This window comes from Cyprinodon variegatus, unplaced genomic scaffold (genome assembly GCF_000732505.1).
Source record: "Cyprinodon variegatus isolate N-32 unplaced genomic scaffold, C_variegatus-1.0 Scaffold767, whole genome shotgun sequence".
Taxonomy (NCBI): domain Eukaryota; kingdom Metazoa; phylum Chordata; class Actinopteri; order Cyprinodontiformes; family Cyprinodontidae; genus Cyprinodon; species Cyprinodon variegatus.
The window spans coordinates 152,358-175,261 of record NW_015151220.1 but is presented as its reverse complement, the minus strand read 5'-3'; the positions used below and the strand labels follow the sequence as shown (position 1 = coordinate 175,261).

Here is a 22,904-nt window from a genome sequence, read left to right as displayed (position 1 = left end):
CACTGAGTTGCCGCCATGTGATTGGCTGCTTAGAAATTAAGTGTTAACGAGCAGTTGGACAGGTGTACCTAATAAAGTGGCCGGTGAGTGTAGAGTTGCAGCTTAAATGCAACAAGTCAGTAAATGTCAAAATGTTCACCATCGCTGGCTTGTGTGTGAAAGAAAAGTCTTTTTACCATAGGATAACGTTATGCTCCATGCAGTAAAAGTCTTCATCCATCTGCTGTGCAGTTGAGCTCATAGGGGTGGGACAATTAATTGCATTTGCAATATAATATATTTTCAGATATTTTCAAATTGCACAGGCACTCACTTTGGTCAAATTACTTTTAACAAGAATAACACCCTTAATTTTTCACTGCATCACTTTAGGTGGCACTGCAGCAAGGGACTCTGGACAAGCAAGCTTTTAAGGCAATGAAAAAACAAGCTTGTGATTAGTGCTAAGGAAATGGTAATAAAATCAATTTAGATTTTTGGGGAAAAAAAGAATGTTCAGCCCTGATCTCAATGCTTAGTGTTAAAATCACTGGACTTTATCCTTTTAAAAGCATTGTCAAGTTTTAATGTGATGTGCACTTCACTTTTCCTGCCATTTTTCACTTTGATCTCTCATTTGACACAAGTTGGGGAAGAAAGTCACACTACTTTAGATGAAGGGGCATTCTTCATCTATTCATTTGTCTTGCCCCCCTTTGAACAGATATCTGCTTCTGTCCCACCAGTATCAGATCTGGTAGTTTCCTTACACTTTTGTAAATGCAATAAATGTCTGGTATTGCTGGATGAGTGTCAGAAGTAGAATGCAAGGCACCAGTGAAGCTGTATTGATCTCATATCTGTTCTAAGATACCCTCCTGTGGACGCTTCTATGGAGCAAAATGCTTCAGCATCTAAATTGTCAAGACTCTTGACTAACGGCTGACATATTGTATTTGAGATTAGCAGCTGGGAAAAAAATGAATTAATTTGGACAACCCTATCGAAGCGCTTTCCTCTCGTTGTCAGAACTTGCCCCTGAAGAGCTACATACAGCTGTGGTTTAAAGCCGCTCTGGTATTTGTGGTTCTCCGAGTTTACCAACTTTTTATTAGTCATTATTTAGAGTATATCTCTGTGCAATCCCCTCTACTGTACATTACACCCCCTAGCATACTTTAGGAGAGGTGCAGGTTGTGTTTTTGAACTGTTTGAAATAATAATCCCATTGAGCCCAGAAGCGCTGACTCTGAGCTTTGCAGCTTCACACAGCTATTATTATTTCATGCTCATTTTCCTTCTCTTGCATATTGCATCTAGTAGGTTATGTAACAAGGCTTTCTAAAATGCTTCACCACAGTAAAAGTGACTCACTCAATTTGTTGCCAAATATACGGTATAATAAGGATAATTCAGGTGAATAAATACCCTCAGTTTTCTGGTGAATTTGGCTGAATGATTTAAAATGAGAAGAAATGGTGTAATTGCTTTAAGCTCTTAACGCTGTATTGAGCTGCATTTACAGAAGCGGTTTGAATAAATTGCTTTTAATTGCAGCAGATGAGTTTCATTGGTTTGTGAAGTTGCCATGTTTTAATTGTTTATGTTTGCGGGGTAATAATTATGTTGTTAAAGAACAAGCAACAATTAAAGCACACAAGATTTTACGATCTTCTTGAAGGCATTAATAAAAAGAGGCTCTCAAAAAAAGATTTCCATATTTCTTTGATATGATAAAAACAAACAAAATATCCTAATAATAACCTAGATCCTCCTTTTAATTCATAGCTGATGATTCACCAGCTATCACTTTAAGGTGCCGTCAGTTGGGCTTTTGTTTTCTCTGAGTCTCCTGCTGTTTCAACAAGCACAGCGCTTAGTTAAACTGCTGTGTCAAATTCCATCTGTTTGCATCAGAGTGGATTTATTCCCAAGTCAGATAAGCAAAGGTCAGTGATAATGAAAGCAGAGTCAAAACATAACCAGTACCACCTTGAATTTTCTCGACTTCCCTGTTCTTGTGTGTATTTTAATCTTGTGCAAATGCTTGCGTTTGCACTGTACCATTAAATGGCTTTCAGCTGCATACGGCTCTTAAGTAACTATACTGAATCTGTGTGTGTGTGTGTGTGTGTGTGTGTGTGTGTGTGTGTGTGGGGGGGGGGGGGGTTCAATTGTTGAGCAGGATGTAAACACTACACTAATGGTCTCTCCACACGGTACACAACGGACATAAAAGGGCTGCATCCCGTGCAACTTGCTCCAGGTTCGGTAGCTGATGCTTTCAGGTTTAACGCCCTCTAAATGGTTGTCATTAAGCATATATCGGAGATCTCCGTCAAAAGAGGGAGTAGATACTTTGACCTCTGAGTGTGGAGGAGGCATTTTGGCTTCAATTCTTTGGCCCTTATTCTCTCTGTAGAGTCAGGGAGCTGACTGAGCTTAACTTCAGACTAGCTCCACTGCTATCAATCAGAACTTCTTTGACTCCGTCTGGAGCTTGATTACAGTTTAAAAAATAGGAACTGAAATGTTTAAACATCTTGGTTATTGTGGTAAGTTTTTGTGTTTTTATTTTAGCCACAAAGAGGAAATGGAAGTTGTTTTGGGAAGATGGTAAGAGAAAAAAATTGGACCTAGTTTTCCTACAGGCCAGCTATAATTCCTGATTAACTAGATTTAATAAGCTGTTGGAACGCCCCTGAAGAACTTTCCAGTCCATATTAAGACGATGGCATTGGAAGCTTTTAGCTTTAAATCAAAGGAACTGAACCTCCTGTTCAACTGCATCCCAACATTTCCTCACTGTTGGGGCTTTTGCGGAGCAGTGAACTCGGTGCTGTCCCAGAAACCCATTATAGTTTGAGATCTGGACGTAGCCTTTTGAAGATCGGTGCACTGTGGTCATAAACGCAACGCCATGAAACCATTACATTACCAGCTGCCTCAATGTTTGACATAAGGACGTATAGATTTCTTTTGCAGCCTCTATTTTTACAACCTTATTTTGTGGCATAAGCTGAGGGCTCCGGCCCCCGTTAGGATGCTATGCTGCTGTAGCCGCTTTGTTTAAAAGGTTTGTCCTGTTTTGTTTGTTACATTAAACATGCCTCAGTTCTATCGAGTGGTTATGCACAGAGAGTAGAAGCTGTCCCATCCTGTCTACAATGCTGTGTTTATCATGACTGGATCCCCCTTTTTTTCCACTCCGCTATTTGTTTGAACAGTTGTGTACATATTAAAGAGCCCGGTGAGTTTTGGTAGGAAATGTTGTTAATAGACCTTGTAAACATTGTAAACCTACTTCAACAGGTTTAATCAAACATCTACAACAGTCTTTTATTTTCTCTCTCGTTACTTCCTGGTTTATGCAGGTTTGTAGTTCCCTGCTGGTACTCATGGGTTAAACTTAACGTCAAAGTAATACGAGAGCTAAACAATGATGTCATTTATTGTCCTCCAACACGTCTATAATTATAACCAAGGGGAGAGGTGGCTATCTGCCTCCCCATGAGTTTGTATCCCCGTGTCTGTCTGTGTGTTAGTAAGGAGGGTTTGCTTGGCCTGCAGCTGCCTAAAAATGAAGGAAGAATCAGGAGGCAAAAATAGTCCGACATGAAAGAGGATAGGAGAGCAGGAAGACTAAAAAGCAGTTTAGTCTCTCGTTTGCAAGACAATCTATCCAATCATGCCAAAAATCTAAAGGCTTTATTGCTGTCAGGGTTGATCATTCTTAAGGGCAGAGCCAAACATAACAGAGACAAGGGAGATGTGATTGAATAAATTGAGGGATGTGATATTAAAGGAGCATTTTACACTTGGTGGCTCACATTTAAAGTCCCACTTTTTTATGGTACTAATATAAGTCCAGCATTTCAGCCTTGATGTGCACTAAATTTAGCTTCTTTTTTATTTAAAGTTGGAGTAATTTAGATGAGTAGACCTACTAAGAAACCAGCTTGTATTCCTGAAGTCGGGAATGCACCTTGTTTTTGTTCTGGTCAACAACTGTTGATATTTCTCTCACCATGACGTATTTACTGGACTCTGATATCTTAATCACAAACTGTCAACAGGCTAAAACTGGTGCCTCTGTAGTACTTAAAGATCAGTCCATCCTTACATAAATTATTTCGCCCCAGGTTAGGTCTGGACTCAAATGAAATTCCCTTTGCTTCATAATGTGTCAAAGTAAATTTAAAAAAATTAATTGACTGTTTTTAATTTTTATTTCTATTGCATCTAAGATGGTATAACAAAGTATTTATAAGTATTTACTAGATTTATTTGTTTTGATTTCGTTTAAAAGATTGAAGCATAAAAGGATATAAAAAAATGTCTTAATTTGAACTCAGTAAAGCACGTTACCTCAGGCATTAAATTAGACTTTTTGCCAATTCAATAAAAATGTAGGCAAAGACAAGTTTGTAAAGTGAATTTTTAAAAGTAACAACCATCAAATCCACAATTAAAACCCAGGCTTTCCACAGATGGGAGGAGTACTAATGGGTGTAGTCATGTTAGCTATACGCGAAGTTGTGTCCACGGCCGTTGAGTTAGAAAAGCATGTTTTATCACATATATACATATATATATATATATATATATATATATATATATATATATATATATATATATATAAAAAATCAGGCTGTGTATCAATATTTAAAGCCTTTAAATATTGTTTATCACCTACAAATTTGGAATTGAGCTTTTTCCAAACTAAACATAAGGAAACACTGTTATTACAAACAAAACAAAACAGAAGAATTGTTGGTCACCTTTGCGTAGATGAAGAACTGGTTGCTTCAGTTGATCACGGTTGTGATGAGCGGCTCATGCCGTCAGCAGCCAGCTTTCGTACATCCTTTTATATTTGCTTTTTATCTTTTCAATATTGGAAATGGATAGAAATGTGTTTTACCTTCTACATACTTTGGGTAATGTGTCTCTGAATTGCAATGACAACATTTATCTCTTTTTATTACATATTTATTTTTTCCCTGTTCACTATACCTTCCTATTGCAAACTGCTTTGATTGACTTGTTGCTGGTGAGTCTCTAAGATTGATTGACAGGGGGGTGTCACATGAATCAGACTTTTCTTTCTGATATTCATCAGTTATAAGTAGCCTTGTGATATTATAATGGACAGCTTTAAGGCTTGCTACAATAGTAGCTTCCACACTAAATGGTGTTGTCTTTATAGCTTTTCCTGGAAGTGTTTACATATGGTACACTCACTCAATGGAAAAAATAAATCAAACTTGACTTTCTTAGTTATACTCACAAGATTCTGTATTAGCTTCCTATATGTTCAGCTGCACCACTAACTTGCCCCATTAGAGCATTGAAAGGTTTGCCTGTTTGGCTGTTATCAGCCGTTTCGCTTTAGGATTCAGTATTGATGGCTTTTCCTTTTAGCTTTCCCGTCCGTTTTCAGCACAGCATTAAATCTGAACTAATATTATAGATCATCCTTTTAAAAGTGCTTTTCCGAAGTCTTAGGAGTAAAACATGACCTGCTGATGGCGTTTGAGTCAGCAGTACTTGAGTAAAATCGTTATGATGTGGTTCTAGCTCCAAAAACATAAGGAATGCTGTCGATCTTCATTTTGAGTTTGAATTACTTGGTTTGTACGTTATTGTCTTTAACAGGGCTTATATAGCACCGTTGGTCTGCCTCTCTCTCCCACATAGTCCCAAAATAAAACTCGTTGGCCTCATCCCTCCCACAAGACAACATATGGACCTCTTTCCCTTAACTGTCATTTGTTTTTAAATCCTTATTCCTCTACTTTTGTTAATGCTTAATCTAGCCTATTGCATTTTATTTAAGTCAACAATGTCAGCATGAGGAAGTTTGTGGGGGAGGCTGAGATGCAGACGTTAGATTACACCATCTGGAACTAAACACCCCACACTAAGCTGGTGGAGTAGTGATGAAGGTTCAGGGGTGTAAAAACGCAGAGTAAAGTTATTTGGGACTTTAATCAATTTCTTCTGTGGATGACACTGCGCCATCTTTGCTGGTGGGAAAACATCTGAGAGGATTTCTGTCTGTATGTAACAGCCTTACTGGATATATGTGTGCACAGCACTGTATTCCAGTGTGACACTGTTCACAGCATAGCCGGGGTGTGTCGTCACCCTGGAGCCACTCGTCCTCTCCTCTGACCCTGATCCACATCACCTGTCGGCTCGGATCACACACATGGAAATACATAGACACACACATACAATCACCATGACCCTTTCCTGGAGCTGAAACCCAATCACAGTTGCCAGCCATGCAAAACTTGCCAGCACAGCAAGGTTTTGTTTTCTTTTTCCTTGCTTGATCTGAAGGGTGACCGTCTACTGCAGAATCAACTGAAGCCATTTTAGTTTTTAATGTCTGTACAGAATGTTTTTAAAGTATTTTGAGCTTTCCTAGAGCTAGAGCTAAATTGCTCTGAAAAGATACATTTATTGTTCTTGAAAGAATATTAAAGATTAAACTAAAGTAATTTAAAAAGACTTAATTGTTCATGAAATTGAGATTTCAGCTTGGTTTCACCTCAGAACCAAAGGTGGAGGCGAGTGGTGTACACTCCTCAATGAGTCATAACTATTAAGCCAGACTTAACACTGAACTCAGACCTGTCCTCTAAAGCAGAGGTTCTCAAACCTTTTGGGTTCTGACCCACATTATAGTTCTGGAGTGGATTTCTGCCTCAAACTACTGTCTGAATTATAAATATTTCTAAAACCTCTGGTATAATAACAGAAATGGCATTTATTTAATTTTTATCTATTTCCAGCTTTTGTTTTTATGTCTTTAAAGACATAAATTATTCATCTTAATAATGTTTGTGTTTAGTTTTAATTTCTGTAGAGGATTCAGGACCCCATGCTTGTTAATCCACAACCCCTTTGGAAATTGATTCTCTAAAGACTCCAACTGTTCTTGAGGCTTGGGTTACATGAGTGGCTTTTACTGTGTTTTACCGAGGAAAAGATAGCTGGCCAATAGATGACTTTTCAAACGTTTCTGTATATGTTAAAAAATGAAATAAAAATAAACAAAATTGCAGGAGCCTGGACTACCTCGTATCAATCTCTTCACATTAGCTATAGCGTAATGAGAATGGCCTCACAGATGTCTGACACTAAATTATTCATTACCTTTAAAATCCTATCACATTTCTTTCTAAGGTTTAAAAAAAAAGAGTCCCAAAATCTGCAGTGCGGCATCAGTCTGTTAAATGGTAAATGGCCTGTACTAGTATAGCGTTTTCCAGTCGGGGGTCTTGACCAAAGCTTTCAGTTATTCACCCATTCACATACATCGTAGCCACAGCTGCCCTGGGGCTCACTGACAGGAGCGAGCTGCTGTCCAGTGGCGTCAACCCTCTGGTTGCAGGGCAAACTCTGAAAAAAATCTTTAAAGGCCACTATATTGATCATTTCCTTCCCTCCCTAAAATACAGATTCTTATTCTCGTTATGAAAAATGACATACAAACTGGAGACAGCAGCAAAGCACCTCTGCAGATATATATAAATGGTGTGATTTTGATCATGTGAAATGCTGTTTTTTTTTTTTCTGTACAGATTAATTCTGAAATGATAAATTTTAAAAGCACAAACTTTGCAAAAATGTTGCATCAGCTCAGTTACACACATCTTGTTACTACTCTTACAGCTTTTTAGCATTCGTTTAAGGCAACAATTAGCATCTGAAATCCGATTACATCCGCCACAGTGTGACACATTACTTTTATCATATATAAAACCTTTGTTTTTGATATCTGGAAAATAATTTTTATTCCTGCAATTCATCACACTACCTAACACTTGCACCGCTATCTCTCGCTGCAGGAGACGAAGTCATCTGGTCGATACAGCATGTCCCGAATGAACTCGGGATCCACGGCCACGTCAGAAGAACAGCCCCACATCGGTAACTATCGGTTACTGAAAACCATCGGTAAAGGCAACTTCGCCAAGGTCAAACTGGCACGACATGTCCTCACTGGAAAAGAGGTAAGCATAAACAAACACACAATCTGGCAGAGGTTTATTTAACATGTTTTATTTATTTGATTTTATATCTTATTTTGAATCTTGTTGGGTTCAAGGATATGGACGAGCTCCCTCAATAATGTATTGTTTTAACAATTTTGCTATTTTCAAAGCAACATATCTTGGCATTTTTTACATACAAGTTCAATGTATGTATAGAATATGTATTTAGAAAAAAAATAGATACCCTTGTGTTATCAACTTAACAAAAACATGTTGAGCTGCAATGATCTAAAAACTGTATTTTTAATTCAACTGCAGTTTAAGTGCTGTACTTTGTTTATTTTTTATTTAAATCTTTTTTTTTTTTTTGTTACTGTTAATATACTTGGTTCCTATTTTTATCCACTCCAGGCCATTGAACTGTTTATAACTCATAGCAGTAATTTTTATGGATATTTTCAGTTTTTTTATTTCATGTTTTGTTATATAAAACTAAGCAAACAAACTTTCCCTTCTGTGCTGCTTAGTTAGTTGAAGGTTGTGTTTAGGTTTGTTTTTTAAATGCAAGTGTTTGAAAGGAAAAACATTTAAAAGCTTTTTTTCTTTTCTTTTTTTGCCAAGATGTGATGTTTGCAAAAAATGACACTTTTATTGCTTCTTTGTGTTTCTTTAATTTTTTTTTAAACAACAAAACTATATTTAATCCAGATGTTATGAGTCTTTGACAGCTCAGCGGAATACAAATCTGGACACAGATAAAATTAGGTTAAAAAGCATTCCCAGATTCGATTTTAAACAGCAGATCTGTTCTAACGTTCTCCTGAGTAACAACCAGTGGTGCATTTCCCACCGTTTGAAGGCTAATTCTACAGCAAACAGATATTCTTTGGTTCAATTCAAAGAATATCTGTTCAAAATCGAATGTCTACTCATTGTAGATGTTAATTGACAAAATCCATGTAGCTTCCATGCTCACACCATTTTTTTTTTTACTAACTAAAGCGGTGAATACTTATTATATACAGTAAATAAGTTATTTTGAGTTATTAGTGAAAATAACCAAGTTAAGGTTTGACTCTTCTTTATTATTTTAAGTTGAAGCTAATCAAATAAAAACTTTTCAAACTCATTGCAGATGTTATTATTTTACATTAGGTTTTAAAACTATTATGTGGTTGTGGTAAATAACCATGGCCACAGAAAGCACAGATGGATTTAACGCGTTAGCTGTAGGGGAATTGTCAGATAAATGGAAACTTAAACTATTGTTGAGAAAAGTACATTTGACTTAATATATGGATGTGATGACTTCCCCTTCTTTAGTATGATTTTTAGCCACATGAGGTTTTATCTCTCCAAACTATGTAAAAACAAAAACATGAGGCTCTGATGTTTTCTTAGATGGGATGGATAGAATAGGAGTTGATGCTGAATGTATGACTGAGTTCTCAATGTTAAACTGGATTCCTGGTTGCTAAGGATACAGAAAGGCTCACAGATTTGATACAGAGCAAGTTTGATCTGGTCTAAAGCTTTGCAGAGAGATTGTGCATCGACTGCAGCAGATTGTATCACCATTGTGAGGCTGAAAAGAAAAGCTTGAATGTTTCCGGTTTCCTCTGAATCACGGTTGTGATGTAAGCTGGCGATCTGTCCCTTTAAGGGGTGAAAAGCTGAGCCCATGTTGGACTATGGTCCAATGCCCAGTCGAGTCAGCTGTTGATTTCTTTTTTTTTCATATGCAAGAAAGAGAGCAGGGGGCGGGCTCTGTCAATATGTGACAGCCCTGTGCCTGACACCCTGATAATACTCCACGTGACCCGCTGGCACACAAAGAAAACAAGGGAGTCAGACAGGCACAACCAGAAAGAGGCCTGAAAGAAAGGCGTTAGTTGACAGAAATATCAGGGAGAAGTAGACCTCCCTGTTCTTTGCTTCTGAAGAGACAATTCTTTGTTGCCCTGCCTTTGTGCTCTGTTCTCTTGTTCAGCTCTCATTTGAAATCCCTCCCATTTCTCAAATTTTTTTTGTTTTCTCCTCCTCCTGTTTCATTTCTTTTTCTTTCTCATATCTTTGTTGCTTTGTTGTTCAATGCTAAAGGATTATAAACTGTAGGCTAGGCTATCTGTGAGAGCATAACACCATCCTTCATCCTCTTGTGTCTGTTTCTCTCCATTTTGTCTTATTACGCAACCGTAGCTTTTTGTGATTGTGTGCTAATACTGCTGGCTTGTATGGCTCTAGTGATACGTGTCTAAAAATGATAACAGCGTTGAGTCCATTTGTGTTTTCTCCACGATCACAAGCTGGGCTTTTTAAGTGAGATTCATCAGCGCTTCATGTGTAATAAATGAAATAAAGGTGTAATAATCAGCTCACACGTTGTGGTTTTGCTTCCAGGTGGCTGTAAAGATCATAGATAAGACACAACTCAACTCCTCCAGTTTGCAAAAGGTGGGTCTCCAAAACTTCTAACTCCTCCAGCACACACTCACAGGGGAAAACACTCCCTCTTTTCTATTTTTTCCCCCCCTCAGTAGTCCCTCTTCCCGCCCCACATGTCCTCCTTTCTCCCTCTCTCTCTCAGAGCGTCTCGATTTGTCTGAAGTGGTCCAGCTTTCAGAGAGAGTTTTAATTACAGGAAACAAGCTGCAATTACTTCCTTTGATCGTGGCAGGGTGGGTCTGTCCACTTAAACAGACACAGCCCAGCCGTGTGTGCCCGCACAAACACGCACACCAAGCTCTCATCTAGCGTCTCTATCCTCCATAAAATAGACACCAGTATCCAAATGCAGAAACCAAGCACAAATGTAGAGACGGCAGAGTGACGGAGCTGAAGTAAATCATTTACAGTAGGTCACGTGGTTCCTACAGAGGAGAAGTCGTTGAACCATGCTTGTAATTTTTAGAAGTGAAAGCGATTTGATGTTATACTGAGTAACATCTCAGAGGCCTACAGCAGCTATTTTCAGCTCCTAATGGAGAGAAATAAAGTGGTAATTTTCACATGACTGAAGTCACATTCAGGTTTTTAATTTCTGCATTGGACTACATTAAAACTTTCATACTCTGATACTCTGTTAAAGTAGAGTTTTACTAAAATATAGTGTATTTATTTTATTCTTTATATATTAGCATCCTTAAACTAACAGAAGGCTTTCTAAGGTTTATTGCTAATGTGTCTTTTGGAGCTGGATCGGTTTACCTCTATAAAATGGAGGACTTTCAGAACATATCCACACCTCAGTTTAAAATGACACAACTGCAAATCTAAGAGTATTCAAAGAGTATATTATACAGTGAATCATGTTAAAGTATTGCATGACTATCAAAAGCATCTTAACAGCCTTTATAGCTCTGGTTGTTTTATGGGAGTCAACCCGCTGGACGTTGAACCTTTCCTCCAATCTCAAGACTTAAGCACCCTCTAACAGGTGTTTGTTCACTGTATCTGTTTTTCAGCTCCATATATCTTCCATTACTGAACTCAAGCTATCCCCTTTTTTTAATTGAAGAGAAGCCTTCCCTTACCATGCTACTGCCACCACATTGTTTCACCCTGGGCATGAATGTTCAGGAATCTTCAGGTGTAGTGCACTAAAATGTCAACAACAAAAAAAAGATGTTTTTCAAACTTTACACATTTACTTTCTGAGCTGATCGTTTGTTTTTAAAGTATCGTTATCCATCCACACTGAATGTGGTCTATACATCCAACATTTTCAGTTTTATTCCTGCTTTGACACATAATTATCTCCCCACTTAATGATAGTACAGTTGTATCATAATTACTGTTGAAGCTGTGAAGGAGCACAACAGAAATGATCCTGTCATCATAATCAGCAGATGAATTTCCATGAAATGAGGGTTGGATGATCCTGATTTTACTCTTGGTAGCTGACATTGGTTACCTAGAATATTTAAAATTTGGAGCTGGTCAGGAAATGCCTCGGATCTTTTCCACCGCCTAGTTAGCAGAAATAGTCAGGAGGCACAGAAAATACCCTCTATTAGAGATTAAAGCCTCTGCTTTGGTTAAAGAATGGTCATTTATATACTCAACTAACCTCTGTGGATACAGTGACTTAGGAGTGCAGATCTTTCTGTTTTTCTCCACCAATTGTCTTTGTGACATCACTTCTTGTAAAATGTTGAGCAATAACTTCTTTGTTTTTGGAAATTAATTACATTTTTCATGTTTTCTTATTTTAAATTTTAGATCTTTGTTGATAAAAACTCAAACCTGTGTTGATTTTTCAAAGTAAAACTTTCTTTTTTTTTCCTGTAAGGTCATTTATAATTGTTCTAGTCATATCTATTGGAGTTTTATCTGTGTATATACAGCAGGTCATAAAGCAGTTTTAGTTGGATCTCAGTGTCTCATATTTCCTCACGTTTGGTTAAAATCCCATGTTTATAAACGGAAAGCTATTTGCTTTCTTTTGCCTTTTAGTGCAAATATTCACATGAATCAGGGAAATATTTAATGCACAGGTCGATTAGAATTTATTTTATTTCCACAACTAGATGAGAGAGACATTATGTCTATCCACCCATTCATTGCAAACTCTTGTCTAATAGTTTAAGACTCTTGTCTTTAAACTATTAGAATTGATTAGAGAGTCTAAGAAGACTACAATTTGCCTGCATAAGTTTTAGATGTAAAGAAAACCTGAAGCAGCCCCAGATTTAACTAAGAGTGAACGAGCACTAAATAAATGGAACCCACAAACCTGGGCCTTTGCTCTGTGTTGTGCCATTCAGTGATTAATGACTTGCATGTGGCTCGTTTCTCGCAGCTCTTTCGGGAGGTGAGAATCATGAAGATGCTGAATCATCCCAACATAGGTGAGTCACCCTAAAACGCGAGGGCCTGTCCTGTCGTCACACTAAATAATTAGACCCCATTTGTCTTTCAAGGTCATATTTGATGCAGTGCTTTTCTTTGCGACCTTAATCTGAATTTCTATCCCATTATGTCTGTCATGTTTTTAATTCCCCCTTTTTTGCTCTACTCTTCTTTTTTCCACCTACAGTCAAGCTCTTTGAGGTGATAGAGACGGAGAAGACTTTGTACCTGGTAATGGAGTATGCTAGCGGAGGTAAGAACATGTCTCTGTAAAATCATTGACCCAGCAAAAGCTTAGATCGCCGCATGTTATATAACGAGCTAACAGATCTATCCAACAGAAAGTAATTAATGTTTGGGCTGCTTCCTCATCTAAGCAGTTCTGGGATTAAGGATTAACCCGTTGACTCATTGAAAAATACATCTAAAAAAAGCAAGACCTCTCAAATCATCAGCACTTAATGTTGTCACCTTTTTTTTCTCATTATTTTTGTCTCCTGTTTTCTAGGAGAGGTGTTTGATTATCTGGTGGCCCATGGCAGGATGAAGGAAAAAGAAGCACGTGCCAAATTTAGACAGGTAAAGATGTTCAATTCTGAATCTTTGACACATTTTTTTACTCCATTTTCATTTAAAATATATTAAGTACAAGGTAAATTTATGAGTAAGGTGTAAATGTTTGTAAAGTTTAGAAGAACCTTTTATCTTCTCTGCTTCTTCAGACTGTGTTGATTTTAATCTTTCACACGAGTCCCAGAAACATCAGGCTAAATGTGTTAAAAACCCAAGCAAATTGACATGTATGTGATTCTGATGTGGAAAATTTGAAGTGGTATGAATACTTCTGCAAGGCACTCTGGGAGAAATGACATTACATAGTTTAAAAACTAGCTTTTGAACTAAAGTGGTAAACCTTGTGTCCGTTTTTTTTTCTCTAACTGCTTCCTGATTAAAGCCTAATGAAGCATTCTGCCATTGATTTAATTGTGTAACAGTTTGACCCTGAACGTCTTGTTGTCCTCTCTCCCTCTTTCTTTCCTCTCACCAACTTTGTCACCCTCCAGATCGTGTCAGCAGTGCAGTATTGCCATCAGAAATGTATAGTACACAGAGACCTCAAGGTGAGAGCACACACATTGAACAACGGGTTATTCTGTGTGAAGAGAAGCATTCTCATCTCTGAATTTATTCATCTTTATATGATTTCATTTTGGAGACTAAATCCTAGCCCCCACAAACGAGTGACCCTGAAGTTAATCACAAAGATTACATAAAGGCTCTCTCCGTGTTGGGCTTTAACCAGGACTACTCACAGCCATCTATGCTCTCTCGTGTATCTGTGTGCTCGAGCTGCACATTGGTCCGTTTTAGGAATAACGATTGAGTTCTATTTCTGTTTAATTCACAGAATTTGGAGCAAATACGGCGTAACAGCTTGCAGGCTGATCCGAGTCTCCGGGTCGTTTTAGTTCATCGTGTTGTGCAGCGTTATAAATCCTCTTATTGTGCCAGAAGGCAGACGTGTAGACATTATCATGATTACTGCCATAGTAACCTCAAAGAACCTCAACTATAACAGGAGGCTTTTGGTCATTTTATTATGCTTTTGATTGATGTTCAGTCTTTCAAACTATTCAAATTGTAGACAGATGAAATAATTGGAGGGCTCTTCTGATCATTATAATATTTAAAATGTGTAAAATCCCTTACTTGATCTGTAAATGCTGAGATACAAGAATGTTTCTAGTCTGTTACGTACCATTTGCTCTTCTACTCGGTTTACCCCCATATTTACTGTAAACTGCAGCATCAGTGTCACATTGACCTTAGCGGGTTATAAACGGCTTTTCATACGTTTGTTACATGCTAATGAGGTTTTTATTCCATGTCCTGTTTCAGTCATTTTCATCTTATATTTGCAGTTATCAGGTTTAGATTTAGTTACAGTTTATAATATTTTGCTGTGTGTTACCCAGATGGTTTAAAACCGAAGGTTTTAACTCTGAGATGCTTTTGTAACCCTGAAATGTTTAGAGCTTTGCAATACATCCACTTTTATTGTTTCAGATAGGTTGTGCAAAAATTTGACAATCTCCATAAGGGATCAACCCAACAAAAAAGAAAAAGAAAAAAGATACATAAAAAGTGATCAACCTATTAGAGCACCTCTAACCTTTTCTAGAAAACAGCCCACATGCCGTTGTTGAAAAGAGTCTTCCCTTGATTGCAACATCCACACAGAAGAGTGGAGCAATTCCATTTAAGCTGTAACCAGTAGATATGCTAAAAAGATTTCCTCATTTCCCAGTCACTGGAAATGGTCAGCTTGATCAGGTTAGAAAAAACAGGATTAGTTAAACCTGTTTTTAATCTGATAGTTTATCTTAACGTGGATCAGATTGTTTAGTTAGCATCCAGTTGAAAGCTGGTCAGGTAATTAAAATCATCCAATTGTAGCTTAAAAAGACCAAATTGTGTGCTGCTTGGTTCCTGCTGTTCAAACTCGGAGCATCGCCCAGAGCTTTCCTTGCTCACCAGCTGCTGCTCACCATAAGTCAGCTGTGTTTGATGGCTGACAGGGGGAAGAACATTACACATATCAGCCGCTTTGTTTTTAAAATTCAAACCATCACCCATCACAGTTTTATATTCACACAATTATATTTACCGTTACTGTCTGGTATTTGTTATACTTTCGTTTCTCTACCACCATCTATATCTTTCCTGTAAAATATCGGTTGCGATAAGCTGTTAGCTAACTGCTGCTTTAGCTCTCTGAAATTATATTTCTTGATATTTGATATCAAATTAATATTAATTTGTAATCAACAAAGCTCAGCTATTCATGAGTACATAAAATTATAACCGCAGTGACAGTCAAGCCATCTGCCTTTTTTCTCTCCATGTGGACATCTGCATCAAATATAGAAATATAAATAAAACATAATAATTCTGTAGTGCTGTTTTAATAGTACTAGATCATGCTGTATTTTCTTTATATTTTGGTTTAAGGATAGACAGTCATAAACCCAGATGCATAAAAAAAAAAAAAAGAATTGATCGGTCTCTTTCATTTTCAGATCAGAGCTCCGAGACCACGTCCGTTTAGTAGTTCATGCTCATTCACCCAGAAACGCACAGAAGCTGCCGAGCATTCAGAGCAAATGAAAAGGAGAGCACACCTGTTGCTAGGCAACCCAGCCTCCTTACTCAGTGGTTAGCTTTAGGCTTAAAGATAAAAAGACGCACAGAAAGGTATAAGCAGTGGCGGCTCACTTTGCCCATTGTGCGCCGCCTCACGGCCCCAGACGATCACTTTGAACGAGCTTGTTTGATCCAATGTTACTCTTCAGGTTATAAAAAGGAGGAATATAAGTTTTTTCAGACTCATTTACAAAACTGTGAGAATTACTTTTCATTTGGATGATTGTGTGGAAGAAGTGGAATAAAACATTTTGTTTATATTGAGTATTGAAGCGATAATTGAATTGTTTTTTCTTTATGTGGGCCTCAGGCGGAAAACCTCCTGCTGGACGCAGACATGAACATAAAGATAGCCGATTTTGGCTTCAGTAATGAGTTTACGTTGGGGAACAAGCTGGACACTTTCTGTGGCTCCCCACCCTACGCAGCTCCAGAGCTCTTCCAGGGCAAGAAGTACGATGGACCTGAGGTGGATGTCTGGAGCCTGGGGGTGATCCTCTACACGCTGGTCAGCGGCTCGCTGCCCTTTGACGGACAAAACCTCAAGGTTGGGAGGAGAAGAGTGTTTGTTTTGTGCTCCTGTTAGTCACGCAAACATACGTCTGCATTCTGTGGGTGGTTGCAGTATTTCGCAGCTTGTTTCTGTTCCTTTTGGCCCATTAAATCCATCAGAATGGGATATATAGCTAATTGAATAAAGTGTATGGTACATATTTTTTTTGTACCCCTAAAATAAATTCATTTTTGAAAAGAAATGAAATTATTTACATTTGCATTTCCTGTTAAATATAATTTACCAAACTTGAATAAAAAATGTGACTTTTAGTTTTTTTGATAAGAGCCTCTAGGAACCTTTGATCGATAGTGACTGAGAAAGAGGCTCATCTCCTATAGCAACCAGGCACAGTATATTTTCATCTCATCACCAGACAGTGTAAAGGGATTAAAAAATAAAAATCTACTAAGTTACAACTCCAGTTGAAGGGAGAACCTCTGTCCTACCGGCACAAATCATCAAACTATAATTGGTCTTACTGAATAAGCCATGTGCTTCACTCGGATCAAAAGATTAGGCTTTAACAGCGGGACATCAACAAATATTTTTCAGATGCTTTTTGTGTTTTGGAAGAACTGTGAAGATATGGGGTTCCCAAAATAAATAAATAAAACTGGGAATCTTATTAGTTTTATAAAGTTCTGCATCTTTAGGAGATACCAGACTTTTTTATTCTCCCCCCTGCATCTAAATCCTATTTAAGATAAAATAATCTATATCACAATCTAAAAAGAAGAGTTAACACCCTGGATGATTGAGGGATGTCAAATTAATATTTTTAATTATTTTTTAATATCCACTTTGGTATCAAATCTTTAAAACCGTCAGTTTCGGATGTATAACTAAAACTTTTGATATTGCCATCACACTCGCATTGCTTTACTATCATAACCTGTTAGCATTAGTCTTTTAGTAGACTGTTATAAGTTCTATTTATTTCACAGTTTTAGCCACTTTGTTCACTTAAAAAAAACATATGTCTTTATTTTTTGACATTTTTTGGCTCTTGAGGGCCTTCTTACCTCAAGTTTGACATGATCTATAGGGATCTCCGTATAGCTCTGTAAAATGCTGCAGGACAGCAAAATGTGCTGGTTTATAGACACTGCTAAACTTTATTAAAAACAAACTGATAATAATAGATCTCCATTTTGTTCTTTTGCTTTTTCTTATTGCAGCTTTATTTTCTAACTAAATAAATAGTCATAGTTCGGTTTTTCAAACACTTTCAGCATGAGATTTATCTGCAGCAGTAGAATACTTATTTGTTGAGCTTTTTTATATTTTGTTGTAAAAAACAAAAAAACAAAAACAGATCTTAATCATTTACCACCACTGTCTTGGTTTTATTATGAAAGTAAACCAATCTAAATGCTGTCTATGAACTACTGAAACACAGACCACCTTTTCACCTTCAGAACTCCAATGACTCATTCTAGGAGAACTGACTGGCTTTAAATGTGATGAAATTGATTTTGTGTGCTAACCGCATTCTAGATATTGCCGTGTAAACATATGTTTACTACAAAGGGACTGCATCTATCTGAATTTTACTCACTCGGCTTGAAATGTTTTTATGTTGTGGTTTTTGTTGATGCAGACCTGAATTTGTTCACTTTTAGATTCCCTTTTAATTTCTCAAATCCGATTGTTTTGTTTGTTTTTTATAAAAGCAGAAAGAACCAAATACTTGTAGAAATACCAGAGAACTGGTTGTGCTTTTAAATGTCTTTTATTTTGAGGAATCGGTTTGTTTATTTTGAAATCAGCACAGCTTCTCAGACTGATCTGACCAGACCTGATTGTCTGCTTTAAGAATAACTACTTATTAAAAAAAAAAAGAAAAGAAAAAAAGTTAACCCCTTCACTTTAAATGTCTTTGTCACTGTGCAGGAGTTGAGAGAGCGTGTGCTGCGTGGTAAATACAGGATTCCTTTCTACATGTCCACCGACTGTGAGAACTTGCTGAAGAAGTTTTTGATCCTAAATCCTTCCAAAAGAGGCAGCCTCGAGGTAGGCAGCCATGCATCGATTCACACAACACACTGCCACCAAAAAAGTAAACAGCAAATCCCACCAATCACGATTTTTACTCATAATATAGGAAATATGATGACAAGCAGTTAGTTTTCCTAGCACACATGCTTACAGACCGTTTCATCAGCTTTATGTGGATATGTTGCAAAAATGTGTGAAGGTATAGTGTATACAGGCTGGCTTCTTTTTGGTCACTACTAACTGAAAAACAGTAGAAAACAAAAAGTTGATTTTTGAATCTTTATTGTGTCACATTTTGATTTATTAGAATAAATCCACGTAAATGCTTATTTAGTAATATCAAAGGAAAAAATACTTTCAGTTCCAGTTGTGTCTGAAATGCAGCTAATGTTAACCATGAAGATCTTTATAAGATGGGTTTTTACATCCAGTAAATGACACATTCTCCTCTTTTGCTTAGAAAAGTGTTTTCAAATTCGGTGCATGCTTAGAAATAAATATTCCTTTGTTTCTGATTCTAATAAGTCGTTTCGATAATTTATGTGAAAAGAATGAACAAAGAAATAACTTTTTTTATGCGCAGAGCTCCATAAAGTAGCTCTGTTCCTGTTTAAGCAACACTTAGTAACTTTTGACCCAAATATTAGCTTAATTTGAGACATGTTAAACGATTCTTCATGTTTTTGTACAGCACTTTGTGTACGTTGATGCTCCTCTCAAAAATTTGGATCTGTCCCTGAATGGGTCATGTGACAGAGCCTCACTTTACAGCGGTTTGAGCTTCACTTAAGCACAGAATATGACACTTATCTGATAACCTAGAGTTGTGTATGTGTCCTTGAATTTATAATTAACTCTATGACTTCGTATTCTCTTGGTTCAAAGTGGTCTGCTATTAGGCAGAATGTCTGTTTTCTGTTGCTTCCAAGGGCGTTAAATCTGGAAGCTAAAGATCTAGCGCCCCTAGAGGCTAAAACTTTCAGGTAGCTAGCTTTCAGCTTGAATTAGCTTTCGATAATTCAAACAATAAAATCGAATTTTTTAAATTCAAATAATGATTTTACTTAAGAGCAATCATTTTTGACAATTGACAATCAAATTTGTGACCTACACAATAATGAGGAAGTCGGCTGATGTGACAGCTGTACGTCAGACGGTCGTTGTCAACCAGCACAAGGAAAGTGAGAACAGCAAGCTAATTTGGCTCTGACCTTTTATGTCTGCGTCTCATATTCCTAAATATTATACTTACTTCCTACATGTGTGAAACAGAGAGATCCATTGTTGTGAGGCAACAGTGTAAACTACTAAGCTATCACAATACTACTAATGTATTGTCAGCTCTTTTAACTAGCACATTTTTATGACGTTCTTAATCAGGAATTAATTTTCAAAATTATAGTTTATTATAGGCTACTACCCGGATAGAGCGAGTGTTTGCAATGTAGACAACACAGGCGTATTAATGATGAACTGAATAGTTCTAGCACATATACAGTTAAAATTGACACTGCATAATAAACGGTTGAGTTTTTTTGTGTGACTGGATCAGATTATTTCTATTTTTGAAGGCTGATCTTTGCGTTCGATGTTTCCAAGCCAGTAGTTCAACACTAAATTCCATTATTTTTGAGAATGCTTGCATGTTGGGCACTTTTTTTTTGCCTAACATGAAAAACAAAAATGACCAAGATTTATTTATTTGTTTTCGTAATAACAAAAAAAAATAAAAAATACTCCCCGGTAGTCAAAGTAACTGAATGGAAACTGTGGAAACATCACATGGGAATGTATTGGAATGTTTAGTGAAAGAAAAAAGTATTTTAAAGGAAGGTGTGGATGCAAAAAGAATGCCTGTTTATGTGTAACTGAATTACATATATTCAACTTCAGTATGCCATAATCAGAAGTAATTATTGTAGATGAAAAACGTTCACTCTGTGTTTAATGAATCTATCAGATTTTTGTGGTTTAAATTCACAAAATTAATAAATAATTCTTATTAATTATTGATATGCACCTGTGTCAGCCTAGTTACGCCATTCTTTCCTGTTTGAAACCCTTAGTCATCCTGTATGTTTTGTTTGATCCCAGCAGCAGATAATGAGGGACAGATGGATGAATGTGGGCTACGAAGAGGATGAACTCAAACCCTACATCGAACCTCAGCCAGATTATAAAGATCCTAAGAGAACAGGTAGATAACAGCACAATCTGACCTACAAAAGCCAGCCTTTGTATCCTTTTTATGTGACAGATGGTGATTATAAATATAGCAAAAGGTTTTGATGTGTTTGCAGATAAAATGTTGAGGATGGGATATTCTCAAGAGGAGATCCAGGATTCTTTGGTGAACCAGAAGTACAATGAAGTTATGGCGACGTACCTGCTTCTAGACTATAGGAACTCTGAGGTACAGAGTACAGGTTCTTCTTGTATTTTAGGTCTCTGTTGTGTTCCTACTATTGGAACAGTATTTACATAAGAATCAAAAAGTACCAATAGTCCTTTTCGTAGTTTGTGTATGTGCCTGGTACTAATTTTGCTTTTCCTTCTAAGCTGGATGAACTACCCCTCAAAGCAAGGCCAGGAGCTGATCTCAGCAACACAAACGCCCCGTCTCCACCTCACAGGGTAAACCTTTTGATGCCACTCAACACAAATTGCTGACAAATCTCTTCTTAATGTGTTTTACAAGAAGAAAAAAAAGTTCTGTTTTGCTTGTTTAAAACAGAACCTCTAGTTTATTTTATTTGAACAGCGCATAAGTTAGTAGAGCTTAAAGTTAATTTCTTCATAGGAATTTTTGGATAAATGGGGGTTCATTTGACAGAAAGGAGACATAAAAGATAAAATGCTTGGGGTTAAGTGTACTGTGTATGGAAAATTGTTAACAAAGATTGTAAACAAAGTCAGTGATTTTTGTCCTGGTAGTAGGGAGATCTATAAATGGTTGGGGAGTACTTTCTATGTGCTAGAGTATTGCTAAATACTAAAGAAAGAAAGCCCTTAAGGTGCATTCAGACAGAGTGGTGTCCGTGGCGAGGGCAGCGGATTTACATAGTATCCCTATGCAAACCATGCAAGGGAAGCAGCGATGACTCCTGCGCGGTGAGGGCGTTCACTGCTCCACTGTCAACCCATGCTACTAGATAGCAAAGTAAAAATACTTTGTTACTGTACTTAAGTACAGTTTTTAAGTATCTATACTTTACTCCATTACTTATTTTTCTTTCTACTTCTGATTTCTACTTATTACATTTTTGCATAAATATCTGTCACAAATATTTATTTCACGTCATGTACTCCATCCAATGCAGATCATTGGCTCCATCCATATCTAGTGAAAACTAGTGTAATTGGATGAGTCATATAACACAAACACTCATTGGTTAGCTAAAGGAAATCATCAGAAGCAAGCAGGTGTTCTGCAAACGCGAATTGTCTATGCCATGCTACAATGTCGGATTCAGAAAAAGATGTTAAAATGTCTGAAAGGTCAGACACAGGCGAGAGCGTATCAGGAGATGGAGACCAACAAGACCTTCCTCATCCTTGGCCCTATCTCAATTTTTCGCAATAATAAAAAATTGAGCTTTCAATTCATATAGCAGCATCTGGCTGTTTTTTTTTTAAAGGTTACTTAATATTTTTATACTTTAAGTAGTTTTTGGAGCACATACTTTTTCACTTTTACTTGAGTAAAGAGGTCAAGTTGATAATTTTTACAACTTTTACCAGAGTGTTTTTAAACGGCAGTATCTATACTTAAGTAACAAATGTGTGTACTTTTGACACCACTGCTAGGTATAGCTGAGGTGCTTTAAAGCAGCAGCAGCACTGCATGGAAAGAGAGGAGCAGTGATTGCTGAAGTTTAAATGAACTGAACTATTCTATGAAATTGTGGCACGGCAGTCAATCAGGGACTGGTTGTAGGCAATGCTATTTTTCAATTACAATAGAATATAGAGGGGGAAAAAAAAGTTAAAATTAGAAACAAGGAATGTTCTCAATGTTTTTTTTTAGGTGGCTTTAAAAAAGCTGTTTTAATTCAGCTGTTCATTATCCCTTACCTCCAGCTCAGACCCTGGTCTGTTAATGCCCAGCATCTGTGCTTTCTGCGTGGGTAAATATACAAGGAAGTACCGCCAAATCCAACCATCCAGACGCAGCTCTGGATGAAACAAATTGACTTTTTTTTTTTCAGTGCTTTAGGGGCTTTCCAAAAAATTAATCGTAGTTCTACTCCCAATTATTCAATTTAGAGCTTAATGGGGGGATAGTTGACCTCTGAGGGGAAATATGC

The 22,904-nt window shown here is 37.1% G+C and overlaps 1 protein-coding gene across 12 annotated transcripts in view; it reads left to right on the top strand.

Annotated features, from left to right (window-relative positions):
* The window catches only part of mark2 (MAP/microtubule affinity-regulating kinase 2), a 64,374-nt gene that overhangs the window by 18,842 nt on the left and 22,628 nt on the right, over positions 1–22,904 (top strand). For 7 of the 12 annotated variants that reach the window (XM_015395908.1, XM_015395918.1, XM_015395917.1 and 4 more), the window contains 11 exons: positions 7,842–8,006; positions 10,389–10,442; positions 12,790–12,838; positions 13,027–13,092; positions 13,348–13,418; positions 13,904–13,960; positions 16,354–16,590; positions 18,493–18,612; positions 20,692–20,794; positions 20,880–21,010; positions 21,157–21,231. In XM_015395908.1, coding sequence (XP_015251394.1) covers positions 7,842–8,006; positions 10,389–10,442; positions 12,790–12,838; positions 13,027–13,092; positions 13,348–13,418; positions 13,904–13,960; positions 16,354–16,590; positions 18,493–18,612; positions 20,692–20,794; positions 20,880–21,010; positions 21,157–21,231 — 1,128 coding nt within the window. The remainder of the gene's footprint in view (positions 1–7,841; positions 8,007–10,388; positions 10,443–12,789; positions 12,839–13,026; positions 13,093–13,347; positions 13,419–13,903; positions 13,961–16,353; positions 16,591–18,492; positions 18,613–20,691; positions 20,795–20,879; positions 21,011–21,156; positions 21,232–22,904) is intronic. The other 5 variants (XM_015395919.1, XM_015395914.1, XM_015395913.1 and 2 more) reach the window with 3 other exon arrangements.